This window comes from Pseudorasbora parva, chromosome 16, assembly GCF_024679245.1.
Source record: "Pseudorasbora parva isolate DD20220531a chromosome 16, ASM2467924v1, whole genome shotgun sequence".
NCBI classification, from domain to species: domain Eukaryota; kingdom Metazoa; phylum Chordata; class Actinopteri; order Cypriniformes; family Gobionidae; genus Pseudorasbora; species Pseudorasbora parva.
Window position 1 is genome coordinate 23,089,829 of NC_090187.1, and position 22,261 is coordinate 23,112,089.

General features: G+C 42.9%; 1 protein-coding gene across 1 annotated transcript in view; it reads left to right on the top strand.

Moving 5' to 3' along the window:
* Positions 1-798: 798 nt before the first annotated feature.
* si (sucrase-isomaltase) overlaps positions 799-22,261 on the top strand; it is an 89,883-nt gene continuing 68,420 nt past the window's right edge. Inside the window, exons 1-10 of the mRNA XM_067419975.1 lie at positions 799-1,595; positions 2,944-3,067; positions 6,840-6,925; positions 7,003-7,123; positions 8,600-8,709; positions 8,798-8,952; positions 16,832-17,003; positions 19,422-19,521; positions 19,754-19,866; positions 21,316-21,441. Coding sequence (XP_067276076.1) covers positions 2,944-3,067; positions 6,840-6,925; positions 7,003-7,123; positions 8,600-8,709; positions 8,798-8,952; positions 16,832-17,003; positions 19,422-19,521; positions 19,754-19,866; positions 21,316-21,441 — 1,107 coding nt within the window. The 5' untranslated portion in view covers positions 799-1,595. The remainder of the gene's footprint in view (positions 1,596-2,943; positions 3,068-6,839; positions 6,926-7,002; positions 7,124-8,599; positions 8,710-8,797; positions 8,953-16,831; positions 17,004-19,421; positions 19,522-19,753; positions 19,867-21,315; positions 21,442-22,261) is intronic.

Sequence of the window (22,261 nt, forward strand, 5' to 3'; positions counted from 1 at the left end):
TTTCAGCTGGATAAACATGCTTTGGTGGACGCATGGCCTCAGGGATGTCAAGAAACCCTCTATGCACACCAAAGAATAATAATAATAATAATAATAATAATAATAATAATAATAATAATAATAATAATAATAATAATTAATAATAATAATAATAATAATAATAATAATAATAATAATAATAATAATAATAATAATAATAATAATTTAATTATTATTAATAGTGTTAGTGTTATTATTACATTGAGACATAGCTAAATACTATACAATAATAGCCTAATACATTTCTGTTCAGTTAAAGTGAACTTTTTATTTTGATGGGTTGCCCTGGAAACATTTCTGTGGTTGTATGACGTATGTTTTTTGCTTCTCAAACTAAACGGTAAAATGCTCATGTAGTGATTCTCAGAGTGGCTCTGGAGATGAAGCGCATGTATTCATGTCCTCATACTCACATAGTGAGATGGCAGAGGCTGAAAACGTTGCGAGCATCACACCTCCTTCAGTGTGTATGTGGTACCCATCCATCCATCCATCCATCCATCCATCCATCCATCCATCCATCCATCCATCCATCCATCCATCCATCCATCCATCCATCCATCCATCCATCCATCCATCCATCCATCCAACCATCCATCCACCAATCCTCCACCCATCCATCCATCCATCCATCCATCCATCCATCCATCCATCAACCCATCCATCCATCCACCAATCCATCCATCCACCCATCCATTCATCCATCCATCCATCCATCCATCCATCCATCCATCCATCCATCCATCCATCCATCAATAATGAGAAAAGCAAGAACAAAACACCTCCAAAAAGACAGACTTTTTGTTTCACTCATTTATTTTGGGTCGAAGGTCAATCCTCAGATCATAAAACAATCCAACCTAAAGACTTAAAGAGGCCCAAAAATGACACATGTAATTGCTTCATTAAAACATACGTATTAGCCCGAGAATAATTGTATGTCTCTAAGCTCTCATTCAACACATTACTGAAAGAAAATCACACATTCAGAGCTTAAATCTGAACGTCTCATGAAGCCAGACTTGTCTAATTGCTTCTTTGAAGCAGTCAGAAAGAGTTCATGCAATATTTTTGGAACAGGAAATGTGCAAAATGATTTTTATTCAACACAGATGCAGTGCTAAAGACTTTCCATAACAGCTCACTCGTTTGACAGAATGGGGATTGTAAAATGTACCGATAAACAATGTAATGATAAAGTGTCCATTACCATCAGTCCAGGTGGATAAGAAGAAATGCTTTGTCATGTTAAGTAAACAAACAGCACAGCGTGAGCAACATATGGTCGAGCCGTTGTCTGTTAATGATTCCTGAATGGATACAAAGACAGTTGTCTCAAGGAGCACTACTTCATAACCATGACCTCTGGTAGAGACTCATCACGAAAAACAATTTCTGGTTGTAAAGCTGTAAAACAATAAACACACCCACTCTGGATTTTAAATTTGTTCCTTTGTAACATAAAACAGAGAGTCTAGATCCGCTCTTCTTTAGCGTGCTCCGGACTGGAAAGGAAGGAATTAACAGCAGCTAATTTCCTACTAACAACAGTGAAGGTAGGACAAAATAATTTATATATTTAAATGTGTGTGCGTGTGTATGTAAATTCATTGACATCTGAGTTTTTTCTAAAATAACATAAGATACCCATGTATAAATTCAGCTGCCGAAAGATGATTTTGACACACTTATGCTTCGTAGAAATGTTCAGTTGTTTAGCTAGACAAGAATTATTTCCAAACGTTGTATCTTGATAGGATAACTTCACCCCACAAGCTGCTGTGAAAATGAAAAACAATCCATTTAACTTTGAAGTACTGAAATTAAATCGAGACTGTTTGATCCATAAGAACAATTATGTGGCTTTTCTTTTTTGTCATACGAATCTGTTCAAGTGAACAATATTTTTTTGAATACTGAAAAATCTGGTGTTTTGTTGAAAAAGACAGAGTTGGGTTCAAAGAAAAGATGGAAGACGACATAAAGCGGGGAGTATTTAGCGAAAATCTAACTGAGAACAGATTGTTACTGATGCAGCATTAAGTTCCTCTTTTTGAATGAAACAAAGCAGAAAATGGAGAAGAAACACCAATTGGACAACATTAACAGGCTTAAAGGGAGGGACAGTTCACCCAAAAAAACAATTATGTCATCACTTTCTCACCCTCAAGTTGACAAAACACAAAAGAAGATATTTTTGTTAAAGAATTTTGGTAATCAAACAGTTGACAGTAGCCATTGACTTCAATTGTAGGAAAAACAAATACTATGGAAGTCAATGGGATAGTTCACCCAAGGAATAGTTCACCTAAAAATGTTCTCACCACTTACTATCCCTTAAGTTGTTCCCAAACTCTGAGGTTTTTTTCTTCTTTTGAACACAAAAGAAGATATTTTAAAGAATTTTGGTAATCACACAGTTGACGGTAGGCCCTGACTTCAACAGGAAAAAAAAAAAACTATAGAAGTCAATGGCTACTGTCTGATTACTAACATTCTTTAAAATATCTTCTTTTGTGTTTAACAGGAGAAAGAAACTCATGCAGGTTGGAGAGTGAGCTAATAAATGATGACAAAAGCATTTTTGGGTGAACTATCCCTTTAATGAAGAATTGGGATCAAAGACTATGTGTGTTCTAGAACTTTCTGACTGTTTTGACCTGTTGTTATTGTTGAATGATTCACGCATCCAAACCTTTCACGGACAGGAAGAATACATCTCAAAAAGCAGGACTATTACAGAAAAGGTTAAGCCAAGGGCGGGGAAACAAAATAAGGCAAAAGTCAAAAATCTTTTGAATATTAGTCAAGGACATGTTCTGCGTATGTCTAAGATGTGCAGGAAGATGAATTACGGGACGCTTATGGCTGTTTACACGTTGTGTTTGTGTGTGTGTTAATCAGATGGGAAAGCGGCACTTCTCAGGGTTGGAGGTGACCCTGATGGTGTTGTTTTCGTTGGTGCTGGTGGTCGCTGTCGCATTGGTCATTGTACTGGCCATTGGGGAACCAGGGGTGATCAGAGAAGGTATGTAATAAAAATGTATAATCTCTTTAAATGATCCATACACTCATGCAGATACATGAATATGCATTAACTCCCTCTTTACACGTTGAATATTGCATTTACTATAGTAGGAATTACCTATGTAATGTTTAACAGAGATATAAGACACAAATTATTACCTCAAAAAAGCGTTGTGGCTGAGGGCACACCTATTGTCCAGTGGGACTGCAGCTCTTGAGGACTAGTTTATAAAAATAAAAAATAAAAGAAATGCACCGCCTCGTCAAGGACAGCGAGAAAAACGAGTCTTTGATGTTCTACTAAAGTAAAACAAATATGTCCAACCTGATTGTTATCAAGGACACCCAGCAGTGAGAAAACCAAAAGCAGAGCCAGTGTACAGACACACTGGTGAATGGCTGACATGGGGACGAGGACTCAAGCATGCACAGACAGGGTTATTATGACAGATGTCACTCTCAATTTCAATTTACCGGCCTGATGTTGGTCAAGTGGTTTATATTTAAAGGGAACAAATTGAGCCTAGGACAGCCGGATGGGTGGGGGAAGTCTCTATGGTTTCATACATATTACCTTGTTTTAGGGGTGCAGGGTACTCATGGAGATCAGGTTACAAAAATTATATTAATACAATTATATATTTAAAGTGGGTATGGAAAGTATTTAGTATTTAGACCCCCTTAAAATTTGCCCTCTTTGTTATATTGCAGCCATTTGCTAAAATCAATCAAGTATTTTTTTTCTCTCATTAATGTACACACAGCACCCCACATTAACAGAAAAACACAAAATTGTTGACATTTTTGCAGATTGATGAAAAAAAGAAAAACTGAAATAGCACATGGTCCTAAGTATTCAGACCCGTTGCTCAGTATTTAGTAGAATCCCCCTTTTGATCTAATACAGCCATGAGTCTTTTTGGGTAAGGTGCAACAAGTTTTTCACGCCTGGATTTGGGGATCCTCTGCCATTCCTCCTTGCAGATCCTCTCCAGTTCTGTTGGTGCACAGCAATTTCTCCAGAGATGCTCAATTGGGTTTATGTCAGGGCTTGTTGTGAAGCAACTCCTTCATTATTTTAGCTGTGTGAGGGTCATTGTCTTGTTGGAAGGTGAACCTTCGGCCCAGTGTGAGGTCTTGAGCACTCTGGACTGGAGAAGGTTTTCGTCCAGGAAATCCCTATAATTGGCTGCATTCATCTTTCCCTCGAATGCAACCAGTTGTCCTGTCCCTGTAGCTGAAAAACTCCCCCACAGCATGATGCTGCCACCCCTGTGCTTCACTATTGGGACTGTATTGGACAGGTGATGAGCAGTGCCTGGTTTTCTCTACACATATCGCTTAGAATTAAGGTCAAAAGGTTCTACCTTGGTCTCATCAGACCAGAGAAACTTATTTCTCACCATCTTGGAGTCCTTCAGGTGTTTTTTTGGCAAACTCCATGCAGGCTTTCATGTGTCTTGCACTGAGGAAAGGGTTCCATCGGGCCACTAATGCCCCGACTAGGGGAGGGCTGCAGTGATGGTTGACTTTCTACAACTTTCTCCCATCTCCTGACTGCATCTCTGGAGCTCAGCCACAGTGATCTTTGGGTTCTTCTTTACTTCTCTCACCAAGGCTCTTCTCCCTCAATAGCTCAGTTTGGCCGAGTGGCCAGCTTCAGTTCTGGTCATCCCAAATGTCTTTAATTTAAGGGATATGTTCCTTAAATGTCCACTGTTCTTTTAGGAATTTTAAGTGCAGCGGAATTTTTTGTTACCTTGGCCAGATCTGTGCCTTGCCACAATTCTGTCTCTGAGCTCTTCGGGCAGTTCCTTTGACCTCATGATCATGATTCAAAGTCATTGATATTCACTTAGAGCTTATTCACTTAAGGTCTTATATAGACAGGTGTGTGTCTTTCCTAATCAAGTCCAATCAGTATAATCAAACACAGCTGGACTCAAATGAAGGTGTAGAACAAAGGTGTCTCAAAGGTGATCAGAAGAAATTGACAGCACCTGAGATAAATATATGAGTGTATCAGCAAAGGGTCTGAATACTTAGGACCATTTGATATTTCAGGTTTTCTTTTTAAATACATCTGCAAAAATGTCAACAATTCTGTGTTTTTCTATCAATATGGGGTGCTTTGTGTACATTAATGAGAAAAAGGGAACTTAAATGATTTTAGCAAATGGCTGCAATATAACAGAGTGAAAAATGTGAGTATATATTCTGTATGTATTTTAAAAAGGCTAAAAAAACCTAAGTTGATCGTATAGATCATTGGTAGCAATTGTTCTACTATCAACTTAGGCTTATGATGCTTTTTTGAAATGCCATCCTGGTCAATGATTACAAAATAATTATGTACGATTGAAGTATTCTGACCTTGTATCTTTATGTTGTTTGGCAATGAGCCACAGTTTGGTTATTAGTGATTTTTACAACAGTTTTAAGGAAGTGTTTCAAAGACATCAATGTGAAATCAGATATAGGATTTTTACTTCAAAACTGTGATTAATATAATAAAACTCAAAATAAAAAAATAAAATTCAACTGATGTGTGATTAGAAGTGTTTTTATTTGTTTTTATATATCTGGACTTTATATACATACTGCATGTCTTAAAATGTGTCTTAGTATATACTTTTTTTTTTTTTTTTTATTTAGCAAGGATTAATTTAATTGATCAAAAGTGACACTGAAGACATGTATGCATTTAGCAGATGTTTAGCCAAAGCAAATTACAAAAGAGGAGCAAATTATTTCATTCAAAGCCTTCAAGAATTTCAGAAGAATGTGTGTGTGTGTGTGTGTGTGTGTGTGTGTGTGTGTGTGTGTGTGTGTGTGTGTGTGTGTGTGTGTGTGTGTGTGTGTGTGTGTGTGTGTTTATATGATTTATTAGGACCTAAATGTGTTTATTTACAAATGTCAATGTTTTATTACAATGTAGAAATGTAGCATTTTTTCTGTGATGGGTATGGTTAGGGGTAGGATTAGTCTAGGCACAGTTCACGTGCAACCGAACTCAGAGCACCTCCTCCAGGATCCGGTCTCAGGTGGTGCGCTCCCAGGTCCGCATGACAGCTTTTACCAGTCTTTCATGCGGACCATGCCCCGTTCTGAACTAAACTGCCATTGTAAAAACTCCCTTTATTTATATTCTTAAAATGAAAGAAATCACTGCTTATTCTGAATTTTTAAGCTTAGGAGACATGAACCAGTTCTTTGAAAAACATCTGTGACTTTTGATACATGTCTAATCTTCATGCTCTGAGTATGGTTTCACTAATAATAAAAAAACATATATATGCATATTTGTTCATATAGCCATGTTGATTAGAGTGTAACCAACTTAAAGAAATATATTAATTTAAGGTACATTTAGAACTGATAAAAATGTGCAATTAAGTTGTGATGAATCGCGAGTTAAGTCATAACAATCATGCGATTAATTGCAATTATATATATTTAAATCGATTGACAGCCCTAGATTATGACATGGTATGACACTGGTATTACAATGCAAATATAATTTACAAATACATGTCCTGAATCTTACGTACATACTACTAAACAATGTTTTATTGAAAAAAAAAAAAAAAATGCAGAACGTTTTCTATGATAGGTAGGGTTAGGGGTAGGATTAGTATAGGGGGATAGAATATACAATTTGTACAGTATAAAAACAATTATGAGGTAGGATGGAGCTGTCTGTAAAAAATCTGTTTAAGCATATCATGATGGTCTTTTTTTTCATTTGTCCCCTACTTCATAATCATTAACAGATATACCAATAGACATTGTCCCGGACTGTCCCAAAATTCCAGATGGAGAGAGAGTTGACTGTTTTCCAGATGGCGGTGCTTCCCAGGTAAACTGCAGTAAACATGGCCTACGTTCCATAAAAACTCCCAACATGGTTTTCTGAATATTCCTGTGTCCTTACAGCAAAAATGTTTAGAAAGAGCATGCTGTTGGAGCCCCCTGAATGAGACTAACGTCCCCTGGTGCTTCTTCTCCAAAAACCACGGCTACAGTGTGGACAGCGTAAACTATCCTGACGTCACACGTGAGTTAATCCTGAACTGAGATGTTGCTGTAATAAAACATTATGACACATATCACAGGGTTTAAGATTTTAGTCTTTGTATTACCTCTTTTGTCGCAAGTTATTCAGAGTATATTTTAAAATTGGGAGTGGTGTGGCATAGTGGATGTCACCATGAGATATCACCATTGTAGACTTGAGCAATTTTATATCAGGGGAACTGTCTCTTTTCATGATTCTATTTTATGGCGATATTGTGTGAAACATTTCCACTGACCCTGGTCTTGTGGTGATAAATAAATAATTTTAGCAGTGTTTGCTTACCATTGCTGTTGCTCACAATATGGATTGGAGATTTCAATAAACTCCTCATACAACTTGTAAATATTTCTGCTATGGACATTAATGATGCCTCAAATCATTTGGATTGTTGGGGAGAGGTTTGCTTTTACTTTTCTAACTTATAAAATCCCATCGACAGTGAATGAAGGACCCAGAGCCACACATCCCCCAGTTCCCGCACAAATATTTCCATTGCACATTGTTCCAATGTGATTTACAAGAAAACGTTTAATTTGTTATCATTAGTTAACATGAACTAAGAATGATCAACACTTCTACAGCATTTATTAATCTTAGTGAATGTGTAGTATTTGCTTGTGGGTGTTTTCAAGGCTTAAATCCTAAAATAACTTAATGATTATGAAAATAAAACCCACAGACACGGACAAGCTATTTTCTCAGCCTCTCGCTCTGTTTATTTACTTTTTCTCTCTTCCCCTGCCCTTTTACTTCCTTCCGCTCTCTTTACAGTAAACACCATCATAATAAAAGTCATCACAACAACATCCACTTTAACAGATAAATACTGCTGAATTAACATTAAAAAATAATTTCAGTTTTTATCTTTTAACATAACATGCTAAACTTTAATTTTTACAGATGGTTTTACATTTTTTAAAGTTGTATTGTTGACATTAATGCACTGTGAACTAAAAAAAAAGCTTAAATGTAAGAATATATTTCTCAGTATTTCTTCACGTTTCATGTCTCATGTTTGTGTGACAAGTATTCACTAAGTTACAGTTCATTTTGTGACATGTTCATTGAGAAAGAGGCAGATTGGGCATCATGTTTGCCTTTTTTTTCGTATTTTGTTTTTATTGTGAATATACACCAATAAAAGTAGACACTTAACAGTTTTGAATGATGTAGAACACCTACATTACCAAAATGTAGTATTTTGTGGCTCTTTCGCACTGAAAAGAAAAATAAGCAAGGTGGTCATAATGGTGGGACTGCCGACCCCTGGGGGTTAATACATTAACTTTTAGTTTTTCTACTTTAAAATTATACAGTTTAGTTCAATGTTTCTTTCCCACTTTTTTTGTAATTGTTTGCAAATGTGAAATCATTGCACTTTGAAAAGTTTGTATTTGTCCATGTAGCAAGTAAAGCAGATAATTCACCAACTTCTTGGAAAATGTTTTGCTGTAGATATGGAGGTCAAGCTGACAAGAATGGAAGCTCCATCTCTATTTGGAGGTGATATTAAAGAGTTGACCTTCTATGCTGAAATGCAGACAGAAAACCGCTTTCGATTTAAGGTCTGTTCACAAACTGATGCAAGTAGCCGTGCCATCATGTCAGTGTGAACATGTTTATAATGACGTGCAATGTTCTCTTTGTTACCAGATCACTGATGCAAAGCAAGCCAGGTATGAGGTTCCTCACGAGCATGTGCAGAATCTCCCTTCCAGCCCCCCCACCGGAACCCTAAAATACAGACTGGAGCTGATCCATAAGCCCTTTGGACTGAAAGTTTGGAGAACATCTCCCGAAAAAGTCTTGTGAGTGCCGTCCACTTGAAAGCTTTTCATTTCTTCTCTTCCTTTTCACAAATGGATCATGTGTTGACTCTTTGTGAGCTCAAAGCTTCGCTAACAATACAGCACGGAATCATTTTAAAGTGCTTCTTTGACTAAATGAAGAGCAATCACAATAACAGCAAAAAAGAAGGAAATTAGAGACATGAAGAGAAACGGAAGAGGTCTGAAAGAAGCCTGAAGCAATGCAAACAAGCCTTTTGTGAAGGAGCCTGTCTATGTCTCGATGTCTACATGCTGTTGATGGAAATTGTTTTGTTTCCTTTTGTTATTACTGCTGTCATCTGTGTGTTTTTGTGCACTGTTAAAAAAAAAAGACAGGCGGGTAAATGGCCAGTCCTGATTTCTAGTTTTCTTGCACGTGTTCAAGTAGTTTGTACGTCCCAGTGACTTATGGAAAATGGTTAGTTCACCAAAAAATGAAAATTCTGTCAATAATTGCTTACCCGTTCAAAGACCTTTGTTCATCTTCAGAACACAAATGACCCTCATTATACTACCGTGATAGTGTGAGGCCTATTTTGAGCCTTGTTAGTGGTATTAACCTCTTAAGGTCCGTGAGGACATGGACTTGCTGAAGCGGTTTAATTTCACTCAGTCTCTGCCCCATAGACAAGAGTTATAAGCTAAACTCTTTTTAAAGATAAAACTCTTTACATTCGATTTTCATGAAACGCATCCCAGAGAACGATCTACTCGGTAACCATGTGTTAATTGCCCCTAGGTTAATTTTTTCACCGGAGTCGTCCTTTGATATAACCTCTTAAACTCTGAGGACCCTGTACAGGGTCCAGAATGACATCGTCATGTATTTACTTTCCATTTTAAATGTCTGTGGAGGAGCTATGATGTCATATGTGGTACCATTTGAAGCTTAGAGTCTCTACTTTCTGGAGATATGCATCACTTTGGCATTTGTTTTACACAAAGTAATGTATTTACACTAAATTACTATGGTGCCATTTCCGCCTTCATTTGGCCTACTCAAATTGAAAAGCCTCCCATACACACATACAGTGGTCTAGGTTTAAAATGTTGGCGTCATTTTACAAGAAACCCTTTAAAGTTACATAAAACACTGCTAAAAGTCATAAACATGTAAGTATATGTTGTCTAAGCTGTTATAACCCCTCCAAAAAAATTAGGCGCTTTTTGATTTTTATATATAAATACACATTTGTGTGTGTAACTCAGGCCCTATGTGCTCTAGGATCCTGCAGACAGTTTGGGATGTTTCCAGCATATATAATTAATTTAATGACACTGGAATATTGCATTTATATTACTGTATATGGTGGTGGGAGGGTGGAGGGGTGTAGCAGGGTCGGGGGAGGGGGAAAAGGGGGGTCATCCCTTCAGACCCATTTGAATAAGTCTGTCATACAACATGACATAGACAAACTTATTTTTTCCACTATTTTCTGTAATTTAGTGGAAGCATCCCAAACTGTCTGCAGGGTCTTAGAGCACACAGGGCCTGAGTTACACACTTTCAAAAAATAATTAATGGAGAAAAAAAAAATCAAAAAGCACCTACTTTTTTGGGGGGTTATTACACCTTAGACAACATATACTTACATGTTTATGGCTTTTCGCAGTGTTTTATGTAACTTCAAAGGGTTTCCTGTAAAATGACACCAAATTCTCAGACCTAGACCACTGTATGTGTGAATGGGAAGCTTTTCAATTTAAGTAGGCCAAATCCAGGCGGAAATCCCAAAAAATGGCAAGGAGTGTAAGAGAATAACTTAGATTTTATTCGTCTGAAAGAAAAAATATCATATACACCTAGGATGACTTTAGGGTGAGTAAATCATTTTTGGGGGAACTAACCCTTTAATCCTACCCAATACCTAAACAGAAAAGTCAAAAAGGCAAAAGTCATAGATAGTGAATATGTGTTCCCCATACTAAAGTGTTACCAACAACCATTTTATATTTGTTTGCCAGTTATCAAGGGAAATACTTAGTGTAGTAAGCTAGACATCATTTTATTTCCATTACAAAGCTACAGTTCAGTTGTACACTATACAAGCTCAGTGTGTGACCGCTGTTGCAATGCTCAAACACTGCAGATGCAATATGTGTGAAACAGACCTTTTACGTACATCAAATGATCCAAATTAAATGCTGCTCTCTATATTAAAGCTTTCAATAGCCGTATTGCCCATTGAGAAATGGGCCTTATTTCCAAACCACAGTCAACAAAAGGCACATTTTCCTTTGCGTGACCATTGCCTCGTTGTCTGTATACATGTTGCAAAACAATAAATTATTCAGTAATCTTTTATCTCCTAAACTTTATCACTTTAAAGCCTTATAATAATGTCTTCAATCATAGGAAAGCATGACTCATATAGGGGTTTCAGCATTGGTATTTCTTATGTGTCCATAATATAGTGATTACCTTATCTCTAGTGATATTAATTTAATAACTACAAGTTTAGATATATATATATATATATATATATATATATATATATATATATATATATATATATATATATATATATATATATATATATATATATATATATATATATATTGTGACGGGGTGAAGAAGTACACGACACAGGAGGGCAGGTGAATTTCCCCGAAGGGTGGATTTATTGAACAAAGTGAAAGTGAAAGTGCGTTGAGTGCGGTGCTCCGTGCTCGGTGTGGTCTCTTCTTGCGTCCTCGGTGCTCGCGGTGATCTGGATCCGTGCTCAGAGTGAGTGCTGGCCGTCACACGCTGCTCTCTGGAGGGAGAATGGAGACAACAGTTAGCCGAGTCTTCTGGAGACATCTCTCACCTCTTTGGGCGGCGGGCAGGCTTATAAAGCCGCCCGCTGATGAGTTGCAGCTGTGACGGCTCAGCCTGTGATGAGCGGGTGCAGGTGTTCCCGCCTTGTTTCCAGGGCGACGCTGATGAGCGCTCGGGACACTTGTCACACTCCCCCCCCCTAAGCGACGTCCTGGTCCTGCGGAGAAGCGGGGAAACTGGGGGGGGTTGGGGAGTGGAGCCTGACAGACCTGCGAAAGCTGACCACATCCGGGAAAGACCATCGGCATTGGCGTTGGCCGTCCCGGCACGATGTTGGACGGTGAAGTTGAAGTCCTGGAGCGCCAGGAACCACCGCGTCACCCTGGCATTCGTCTCCTTGGCCCGGGCCATCCATTGTAGTGGTGCGTGGTCAGTGGTCAGGGTGAAGTGGCGGCCCAGGAGGTAATACCGGAGCTCCAGGACTGCCCACTTGACGGCCAACGCCTCCCGTTCCACGGTTGCGTAGCGCTGTTCTGCTGGGGTCAGCTTTCGGCTAATGTAGATCACCGGGTGTTCCTCGCCGTCGGTGACCTGGGAGAGGACGGCTCCCAACCCGGTGTCGGAGGCGTCCGTTTGTAGCAGGAAGGGGCTATTGAAGTCGGGCGCTCGTAGGACCGGTGCCGAGGTGAGGGCCGACTTGATGCGGTGGAACGCCGCCTCCGCCTCGGTGCTCCACTGGGTCTTCTCTGGCAGCCCCTTCCTGGTCAGGTCTGTCAGGGGAGAGGCTAAGGAGGAGAAGTCAGGGATAAAGCACCGATAGTAACCCGCCAACCCCAAAAAGGCTCGTACCTGCGTCTTCGTGGCGGGACGGGGAGCGGAGAGAATTGCCGAGACCTTCTTCTCCTGGGGTCGGATCAGGCCCCGTCCCACCTGGTAGCCGAGGTACTTGGCCTCCGCGAGTCCTAGGTGGCATTTCCGGGGGTTGGCGGTCAGCCCAGCCCGACGCAACTCCGACAGCACCTTCCGCAGCCGGTCCAGGTGGTCCTCCCAGGTCTCGGAGTGTACTACCACGTCATCCAAGTAGGCCGCCGCGTAGGCTTGGTGGGGTCGGAGCAGGATGTCCATGAGCCGCTGGAAGGTGGCGGGTGCTCCGTGCAGGCCGAAAGGGAGGACGCGGTATTGCCAGTGGCCGCTCGGAGTGGAGAAGGCTGTCTTTGGCTTGGCCTGAGCGGAGAGGGGTACCTGCCAATACCCTTTCGTGAGGTCGAGGGTGGAGATGTACCGCGCCCTCCCCAGGCGGTCCAGCAGCTCATCTACGCGGGGCATGGGATAGCCGTCAAACTCCGAGACCTCGTTGAGCCGGCGGAAGTCGTTGCAGAAGCGGAAGGTGCCATCGGGCTTTGGGACCATCACAATCGGGCTGGACCATGGGCTGCGTGATGGTTCGATGACCCCTAACCTCAACATCTCCTGTACCTCTGCCTCAATGGCGTGTCGCCGAGCCTCCGGAACACGGTAGGGCCGCTGCCGAACGACGACTCCTGGGGCCGTCCGGACGTCGTGCTCCAAGACGTGAGTCCGCCCGGGGCGAGGGGAGAACACCGCAGAAAACTGACTGACCAGGTGTTGCAGCTCCGACTTTTGGGCCGCCGACAGTTGGGGGTCCATGTCTACCATCACGGGTGGGGAGTCCGTGAACGCGGAGAGCTGGGGCCCGGTCCCGACCCAGCGCTTCAGGAGGTTGATGTGGTACAGCTGGTCGGCTCTCCTCTTCCCAGGCTGTCGGACCCGGTAGGTGACGGGCCCGACCTTCTCGGCGACCGTGAAGGGACCCTGCCAGGTGGCCAAGAATTTACAGGCGGCGGTCGGGACCAGGACCAAGACATGGTCCCCGCGCTGGAACTCTCTGGGTTGGGCGGCCCGGTCGTAGTGCCTCCGTTGGGCCTGCTGGGCTTTGGCCAGGTGCTCCCGGACAATGGGCATCACGCGGTCGATCCTGTCGCGCATCTGCCGCACGTGTTCGATCGTGGAACGGTGTACCCCCGGTTGTTGCTCCCAGGCCTCCTTGGCCACGTCGAGCAGTCCGCGAGGTTGCCGGCCGAAGAGGAGCTCAAACGGGGTGAAGCCGGTGGACGCTTGGGGGACTTCCCGGATGCCAAAGAGGACGTAGGGCAGCATCTTGTCCCAGTCCCGCGGGTCTTCGGCGGCCACCCGCCGCAGCATCTGCTTGAGCGTCTGGTTGAACCGCTCGACGAGGCCGTCGGTCTGGGGGTGGTACACCGTTGTGCGGAGCTGTTGGACCTTCAGGAGCCTGCAGAGATCTGCCATCATCCGGGACATGAACGGGGTGCCCTGGTCAGTCAGAATCTGGGCGGGGATGCCCACCCGGCTACACAGAAGGAAGAGCTCCTGGGCGATGGCCTTGGTGGTGGCTTTCCGGAGGGGAATGGCCTCTGGGTAGCGGGTGGCATAGTCCACGATGACGAGGATGTGTTCGAACCCCCGGGCGGACTTCGGCAGCGGTCCCACCAGATCCATTCCGATTCGCTCGAAGGGCACCTCTATGATGGGCAGCGGAATCAGCGGGCTGGGGGGAGGAACTCGTGGCGATGTCCGCTGGCAGGTGGGGCAGGCTTGGCAGAAGCGCTTCACCTCGGCCTCCAGGCCGGGCCAGTGGAAGCGATCTCGGATCCGTTGGATGGTGTTCTGAGCCCCGAGGTGGCCTGCCATGGGGTGTGCGTGGGCGATCTCCATCACTGCCTCGGTCTTGCTGCGGGGCACGACGAGCAGGTTTTTTTCCTCCCCCCTTCGCTGAGCGACACAGTAGAGCAGGCCTTGTTCAATTCTGAAGTGGGGCGTAGGGTGCGGCGCGGGCTGTAGGTCCTTCCCCTCCGCGACCCGTACTTGAGCCCAGCAGTGCTTCAGACGGTCGTCCTCGTGCTGCTCGCGGGCGAACGCCCCGGCCCCCGAGACCTGCTGGAAGAGATCATAGAATAGGTTAGCCGCTTGGGGGGTGGACTCACCATCTCGGGGGCTGTCCGAAGCCAGCAGCACAGGACGCCGTCTGGGTCTCCGCGCGGTCCGGCGCTTTGGGCGGCTCCCGGGCTGGCTGACAGGCTGAGTGGCGGCGGTGAGGAGACGGTCGAACCCCGGCCAGTCCCTTCCGAGCAACACGGGGACCGGCAGATCCTTGACGATCCCGACTTCGATGGCCCAGGTGCCCGGGGCGGCCTCGATGGACACGCGACGTGCGGGGACTTCTCGGGTATCGCCGTGCACACACACAATGGGGACGGAGGTCTTCGAATCTCCTCGCGGCGGCAGGATTGCCGCCTGTACGAGGCTGATGGCGCTGCCGGAGTCCAGGAGAGCCAGGAAGGGACGGCCGTTAATCTTCACCTCCGCCCGCGGCGCGTTCTCTGTGTGCACGGCGCAGCCTGCCAGCCATGCTCGTCCAGGGGATCGCGGGGCTTCGGTGGGCATGGGCTCGTCCGGAGGCCCGGGAACCGCCGGCCTGCCTACTGGTCGCGAGGTACCCTCCGGCGTGCGTCGCTCCTGGACCACCCTTCGGGGAAAAGGCGACGCTCGCTCCCCGACCTCCCGGTGGAAGGTGGCATCCGCCAGCTCAATAGCCTCGACCAGCTCATCCTTGGTGGTGGGCTTCCGCATCCCCACGGCTTGACGGAGGTGGCGCGGGAGCGCGCGCAGGAGGCGGTCAATGACGACGCGCTCCGCTACCTGGATGGCGGTGGAACCCTCGGCCAGCAACCAGTGTTGTGCCAGACGGGAGAGATCCGCGGCTTGGAGTCTGGGCGGGCGCCGTGGGTCATAGGACCAGTCATGGAAGAGTTGTGCAGCGCTGATCGCGGATAGCCCGACACGGCCCAGGATCTCTTTCTTTAGCACCGCATACGAAGTGCTTTGCGCAGGGGGAAGCGCGAAGTACGCCCGCTGCGCATCCCCGGTCAACAGCGGGGCGACGATGCGGGCCCACTCATCCTCTGGCCACGCCTCGCGGGTAGCGATGGTCTCAAACATCTCCAGGTATATGGCGACATCGTCGTGCTCGGTCATCCGTGGCATGAGTTGGGTTGCTTGGGCGCGAGGGTCAGGCAGCGGAGCGCGTTGGGCCGCGGCCGCCCGCAGTGTGAGCAGCTCCCGCTCGGTAGTGTCTTGTCGAGAGGCCATATGCTCCATAATTTGCTGCTGGCGGATGCTCACCTCGGTGAGGTGTTTCAACAGTTCGTCCATCGTTGCAGGGAGGAGCGCCACCTGGGGAAACAGAGGGAAAAAACCAATGAGTGTGGGGAAAAAATAAATCCAGGGAAAAAGTCTCGGGGAAACGGGAACCACTCCACGTGAACCTGATGTCGGTACTTCTTCACACTCTTGCCCGCATTCTCCACCAGTGTGACGGGGTGAAGAAGTACACGACACAGGAGGGCAGGTGAATTTCCCCGAAGGGTGGATTTATTGAACAAAGTGAAAGTGAAAGTGCGTTGAGTGCGGTGCTCCGTGCTCGGTGTGGTCTCTTCTTGCGTCCTCGGTGCTCGCGGTGATCTGGATCCGTGCTCAGAGTGAGTGCTGGCCGTCACACGCTGCTCTCTGGAGGGAGAATGGAGACAACAGTTAGCCGAGTCTTCTGGAGACATCTCTCACCTCTTTGGGCGGCGGGCAGGCTTATAAAGCCGCCCGCTGATGAGTTGCAGCTGTGACGGCTCAGCCTGTGATGAGCGGGTGCAGGTGTTCCCGCCTTGTTTCCAGGGCGACGCTGATGAGCGCTCGGGACACTTGTCACAATATATATATATATATATGCCAGAATGATTCTTAGCAATCATTTTAACTGTGGTTATGAGAATAGCAGTCATTGTTCAATCAGAAGATGAACAATAGAATCCATCTATCAGTCAATATTTGTGTTTTTGTGTGCTTGGGACGTGCATGTTGAGTGTTTTCGGACCGCTCTTGATGACATGCCGGAAGGGTGAACCGGTACATGTTCTTGACAGGTTCCATGACGTTCACCCACAAACTGAACAGTGATGCAGGGTTTACTGTATATCAACAACATTTCTAACTCTCTTGCTCCGTCAGGTTTGACACAACCCTCGGGCCGCTGGTGTTTGCTGATCAGTACCTTCAGCTCTCGGCTAAACTCCCCTCTCACAATATTTATGGACTTGGAGAGCATGTCCATCAGACCTTCCGCCATGACACCAACTGGAGGACCTGGCCCATCTTCACAAGAGATGCGTTTCCCAATGGCGTGAGTCAAACATTTTCACTATTCCAAACCAGTATGACTTACTTTCTTGAAGCCGAGCTTCAAAAGGGATGCAAAAGCATATCATAGAAAAAGTTCATACACCTCATGCACTATATGTGCTCTATGCTGGCAAAATGAGTCTGAATGCGCATAGGATAATTTCAAACTACAGGCAAAACTATTTAAGATTTTGGTAAGTGCATTGAATGTAAGAAATGAATCAATCTGGGGTGCGTTTCCCGAGAATGTCGTTAGCCTATGGTCGCAAAATCCGTCATTTTCAGCATAGTTCAATCAGTCTGTGTTTCCCGAAACCAGCTCTCAACTTGTGGTTAGAAGCATAGTTTCATTTTTGCATGATATGTGGACTTAATTTTGAGCAAAATTAGCAAGCTGACATTCAGCATCTATGTCTTTTATTTACAAGAGATATAAAGCACTGTTTAGTGCGTACGTGCTCTAGAAAGTAAGGATGAGCCAATGATTGAATCTGAAAATAAAGGAAAATAACTAAGAAAATCTAAGTCCTCAGATGTCATGTCCATAATTTACATTATTAACAAATCTAGCATTAATTCAGCCTTAAATGGATTCATTAAAAGAAGTTATAACTCCACCACCTGCGTGACATTAGTTAAGCAGTGAGTTACGTCGTTGTACGGGAAACACAACCCTGAACAACATGACTACTTTTCGGAGATCTAGGGTGGATATCAAGATTTTCAGTGAATTACAACTTTAAATGATTGCATGAAATCAGAGGAAATAAAATATAACGCATGAGTAATATATTGTGTTCCAGAGAAGAAATTAATAAATGAGTAAATGTCATTTTTGGTGAACATTTCCTTTAATGAGCTATATTTCTAACTGATCTGATCCTTACACTCTAAAAAATGCTGGGTTAAAAACAACCCAAGTTGGGTTGAAAATGCACCGACCCAACAATTGAGTTGTTTTAACCCAATGGTTGAGTTGTTTTAACCCAGTGGTTGAGTTGTTTTAACCCAGTGGTTGGGTTAAATGTTGCTTAAGACAACCCAATTGCTGGGTAAGAACAACTCAACCATTGGGTTAAAACAACCCAATTGTTGGGTCGGTGCATTTTCAACCCAACTTGGGTTGTTTTTAACCCAGCATTTTTTAGAGTGTATAAATTACATGACCTTATTGCACATCCCTTAAAGGGATAGTTCACCCAAAAATGAAAATTAGCCCATGATTTACTCACCCTCAAGTCATCCTAGGCGAATATGACATTCTTCTTTCAGATGAATACAATCGGAGTTATATTAAAAAAGTCCTGGCTAATCCAAGCTTTATAATAGCAGGGATTGTTTTTGAAAGAAAAATATCCATATTTTTTTTATTTTTTTTTATTAAAGTTCCGCCCGATCGCCTTCCGTGGAAAAGTGTTGAAAGTTCCTTCTCGAAGCTCAAGATGCATACGCAAAATCTGATGAGCGTATCTGCTCGTGCAAGCCTTTGAATCGCAGAAGCACTTTCAACACTTTTTTTCCATAAACTGAATACGGAAGGTGATTCTTAACTTTCGTAACTTTAATACAAAAAATGGACATGGATATTTTTCTCACACAAACGCATCAGTTCACTTCCAAAGGCATTTATTAACCTCTCGGAGCCGTGTGGAACACGTTAATTGATGGACAGATGAATTTGTATGAACTTCAAAAACAGAGCAACAATCCCTGCTATTATACAGCTTGGATTAGCCAGGACTTTTTTAATGTAACTCAAATTGTATTTGTCTGAAAGAAGAATGTCATATACACCTAGGATGAGGGTGAGTAAATCATGGGCAAATTTTCATTTTTGGGTGAACTAACCCTTTAATTCTATCCAATACCTAAACATAGACACTACAAAAAATGACCTTGCTAACTATTAATAAGCAGTTAATTAGATTTTTTTTATTATTTTTTTTTATTTTTGAGGCAAAAGTCATAGTTAATAGTGAATATGTGTTCCCCATACTAAAGTGTTACCAAAAAGGGTATTAGTTGTCAACAAACTGACAACCATTTTATATTTGTTTGCCAGTTATCAAAGGGAATCCTCAGTGTAGTAGCCTAAGCTAGACATCATTTCATTTCCATTACAAAGCTACAGTTCTGTTTTACATCTCAATGTGTGACCACTCTTGCATATTACTTTGGTTTAACCTGATGTAATCAGGTTCATTTTGTCATATTAACATGAATAGAACAATTTAAATATTTCACATGAAGCACATTGTTTAGGTTAATGAAACATTTAGAGTGCAGCACTTCTGAATGGGATTATCCTGGCATTTGTGTTTCAAGATCATGTAACATTAATTTTCTAAACTGTCTCGTAAATTGATTTAAAGGTTGAAATTTGCCATTACAAAACCTTAATGCTTTTTTCCTACCCCAGGGCACACACAACCTGTACGGCCACTATCCCTATTTCACATGTCTGGAAGATGAGAGCGGCCAATCCATTGGCGTTTTCCTCATGAACAGCAATGCTATGGGTAAACCGTTATTTTATATTGTCATTGGCATTGACTTTTTTTTTGCTGCATTGCTGATCACAAACATGAGCTTTGCCGTGGGCTAAAGTCATAATCTTCAGCAACATGATTTGTAATGTCTGTGCACGGCATATATAGCGCATCTTGATGTGCTTGTGTGTTTGGAATGGCCGCTTTTGCTTGAGGTCAAATTAGGGCAATTCAAGTTGTTCATGTCTGTGTGACTATCCAGAGGTGACTATCCAGCCTGCTCCCGCTGTAACCTTCCGGACCATTGGAGGGATTTTGGACTTCTACATCCTGGTTGGAGACACACCGGAGGCAGTGGTGGACGAGTTCACGAAGGTGAGCATAGCTGTCGGATCTAAATAGAAACACTAACGGCACTTGTGGGCGAAATTGTAAACATTGTGGAAATGCTTTCTCATTTATGAGAGAGACATAGTGTGGTGGGCAGTACATATGCTAGGACATGTGGCACAGTGGAAATATGCGGCCAAATCGAGTCGTGCTAACTTCACCATATTTCCTGTCATTTCTCCTCTTTACAATCTGATTAAAAGCAAAAACAAGCGGTAAAACTTTTTGCGTCCACTTTGATTCTTCTAACAATAAGTAACTTTGCAACTATATTTCAACTAGCAGTAATTAGAGTATTAGTAGACTATCTGCTTAATATCTGCTAAAACTTTTATTTTGATGGTTCCCCCAACAGACATTCTGCTGAATAAGAAATTTTGCAAGTACATGTCAGCTTCATTCTACTATACCTAAACCTAATTTAACAGGCTAATTCTCTAATGAGAGACATATAGTTGCAAAGTTATTTAGTAAAAGCTCTAAAGTGGCTTATCAAAAATAAAGTGTTACCAAAAAAAAAAGCTTGTAAGAATAATTTTTAAACATTTTATGCTGTAACAATTTACAGTTCTAACGCATTGAATCTTGTATAATATTGAAATGTACAGATTGTGTATTATTTCACACACACATATATATATATATATATCAGATAGTTGCCAAGACATATTTTTATTTTCTTTTCTTTATAGTACTCAATCTGAAATAAAATGAATAAGAACTATATAGACATATTTAAAAATATTAAAAAAATACAAAAAAAAGAAAAATTTTGTCCAACAAAATTTTAATTAGCAATGGAAAATATAATAATAAAACCTAATTTATATTATTAAAAACAACTAAAACAGAATTATACTTAAAGCTGATGTCCGTAACCTTTTTTGTGTTCCAGATTTACAAAAATTATAAAATGAGAATGTACAACATGAATCCATTTTCCAAACCGTGTTTTTGTCTTACCCTGAATCATTATGGTACACTTATAATAAGTATTTATATTGGGACTATTTCAGGGCAAACTGGTAGGTACCGCTGCGGAGGAGCACAGTCCCTGCGTGATCCGCCATAGACATAAACAGAGAGACGTAGTTCCGGCTGCAATGTTCTTCCGCAAGATGCATGCAGTTCTGTTTATTAACTGCTAGAGTGCAGAAAGTTACAGACTGCAGCTTTTAATAATGCCAGTCCATGTATTTGTTTATTTACTGGCAAGCAGCCGTAATAAGTGGTCAGCCTAACGTAATTGCAAAATAAACACTGACAAGGGTGATCAGGATCACGCCATTAACTTTTTACCAAACCTTCATCCTTGCTAATGGACGTTATCACTTGCAGAAGGTTGAAGTAAAATCGCATAGGCCCGAATGAAACTTTAGCCTGAGGGAGTCCTGTGATGTTCAGCGTGTTTAACATTGCTTTATGTGTCTCCAGCTGATTGGCAGGCCTTTCATCCCTCCATACTGGTCTCTGGGCTTCCAGCTCTCTCGCTGGGACTACGGCAGCCTGGACGAGTTGAAGAAAGTCGTGGAGAGGAACAGACAGGCCGGCCTCCCGTATGTAAGTGCCAGGAACAGAAGGAGGGTCCTCGCTTTGTTCTACAAAAAAAAAAAAAAAAACTTGATTTCACCCAGCACTTCAAAGTCGAGAGCACGGAAAAAAAAACTTTATAAATAATACCTTCACATATGTGGATTTCACCTGTATATGCAGTTAGAAACGTTTAGCACCTTATGGTAGGGTTTTAATTATACGGAAGGATGTACTGAAGCTCAGTGTTTGATGTAATTCGAACAAAGAGGGCATTAGCATGTCAGGATATTGCATCTCTGCCTGATTAGCATTAGCAAATTACTGGCAGGAGAATCTCACCATCTGCTGATGTTTGATGGAAGTCAAGACTTAACAAAATCAAAACAGACAACAGTGAATGGACGGTGTTAGCATGCAAAAGAGACATAAGGCCATCATAATGGCTGAAGTGTCTGATTCTAAATGAGTAGTCAAGGACGACTTTAGTGACAGTGCTGGTGGGACGAGAATAGTTTGATACAGATATGAACATTAGCAATGGTTTAACTTCCATAATTTGATGCTGGAGTGAAACAGGATATTTAATGAGAGAAGAAAACATCTCGGTTACGTATGTAACCCTCGTTCCCTGAAGGAGGGAACAGAGATGTATGTTGAAACGGACCGACGAATTGGGATCTGATTCCAGTTCGTCGGTCAGTTCCGATGTACGTCGAACGTGACTGACTGAAAGGGAACGTCTCGGTTACGTATGTATCCCTCATTCCCTGAAGAAGGGAACGGAGACATACGTCGGACCTGACCGACAAATTGGGATCTGATTCCAATGTCGAACCTGACCGACTGA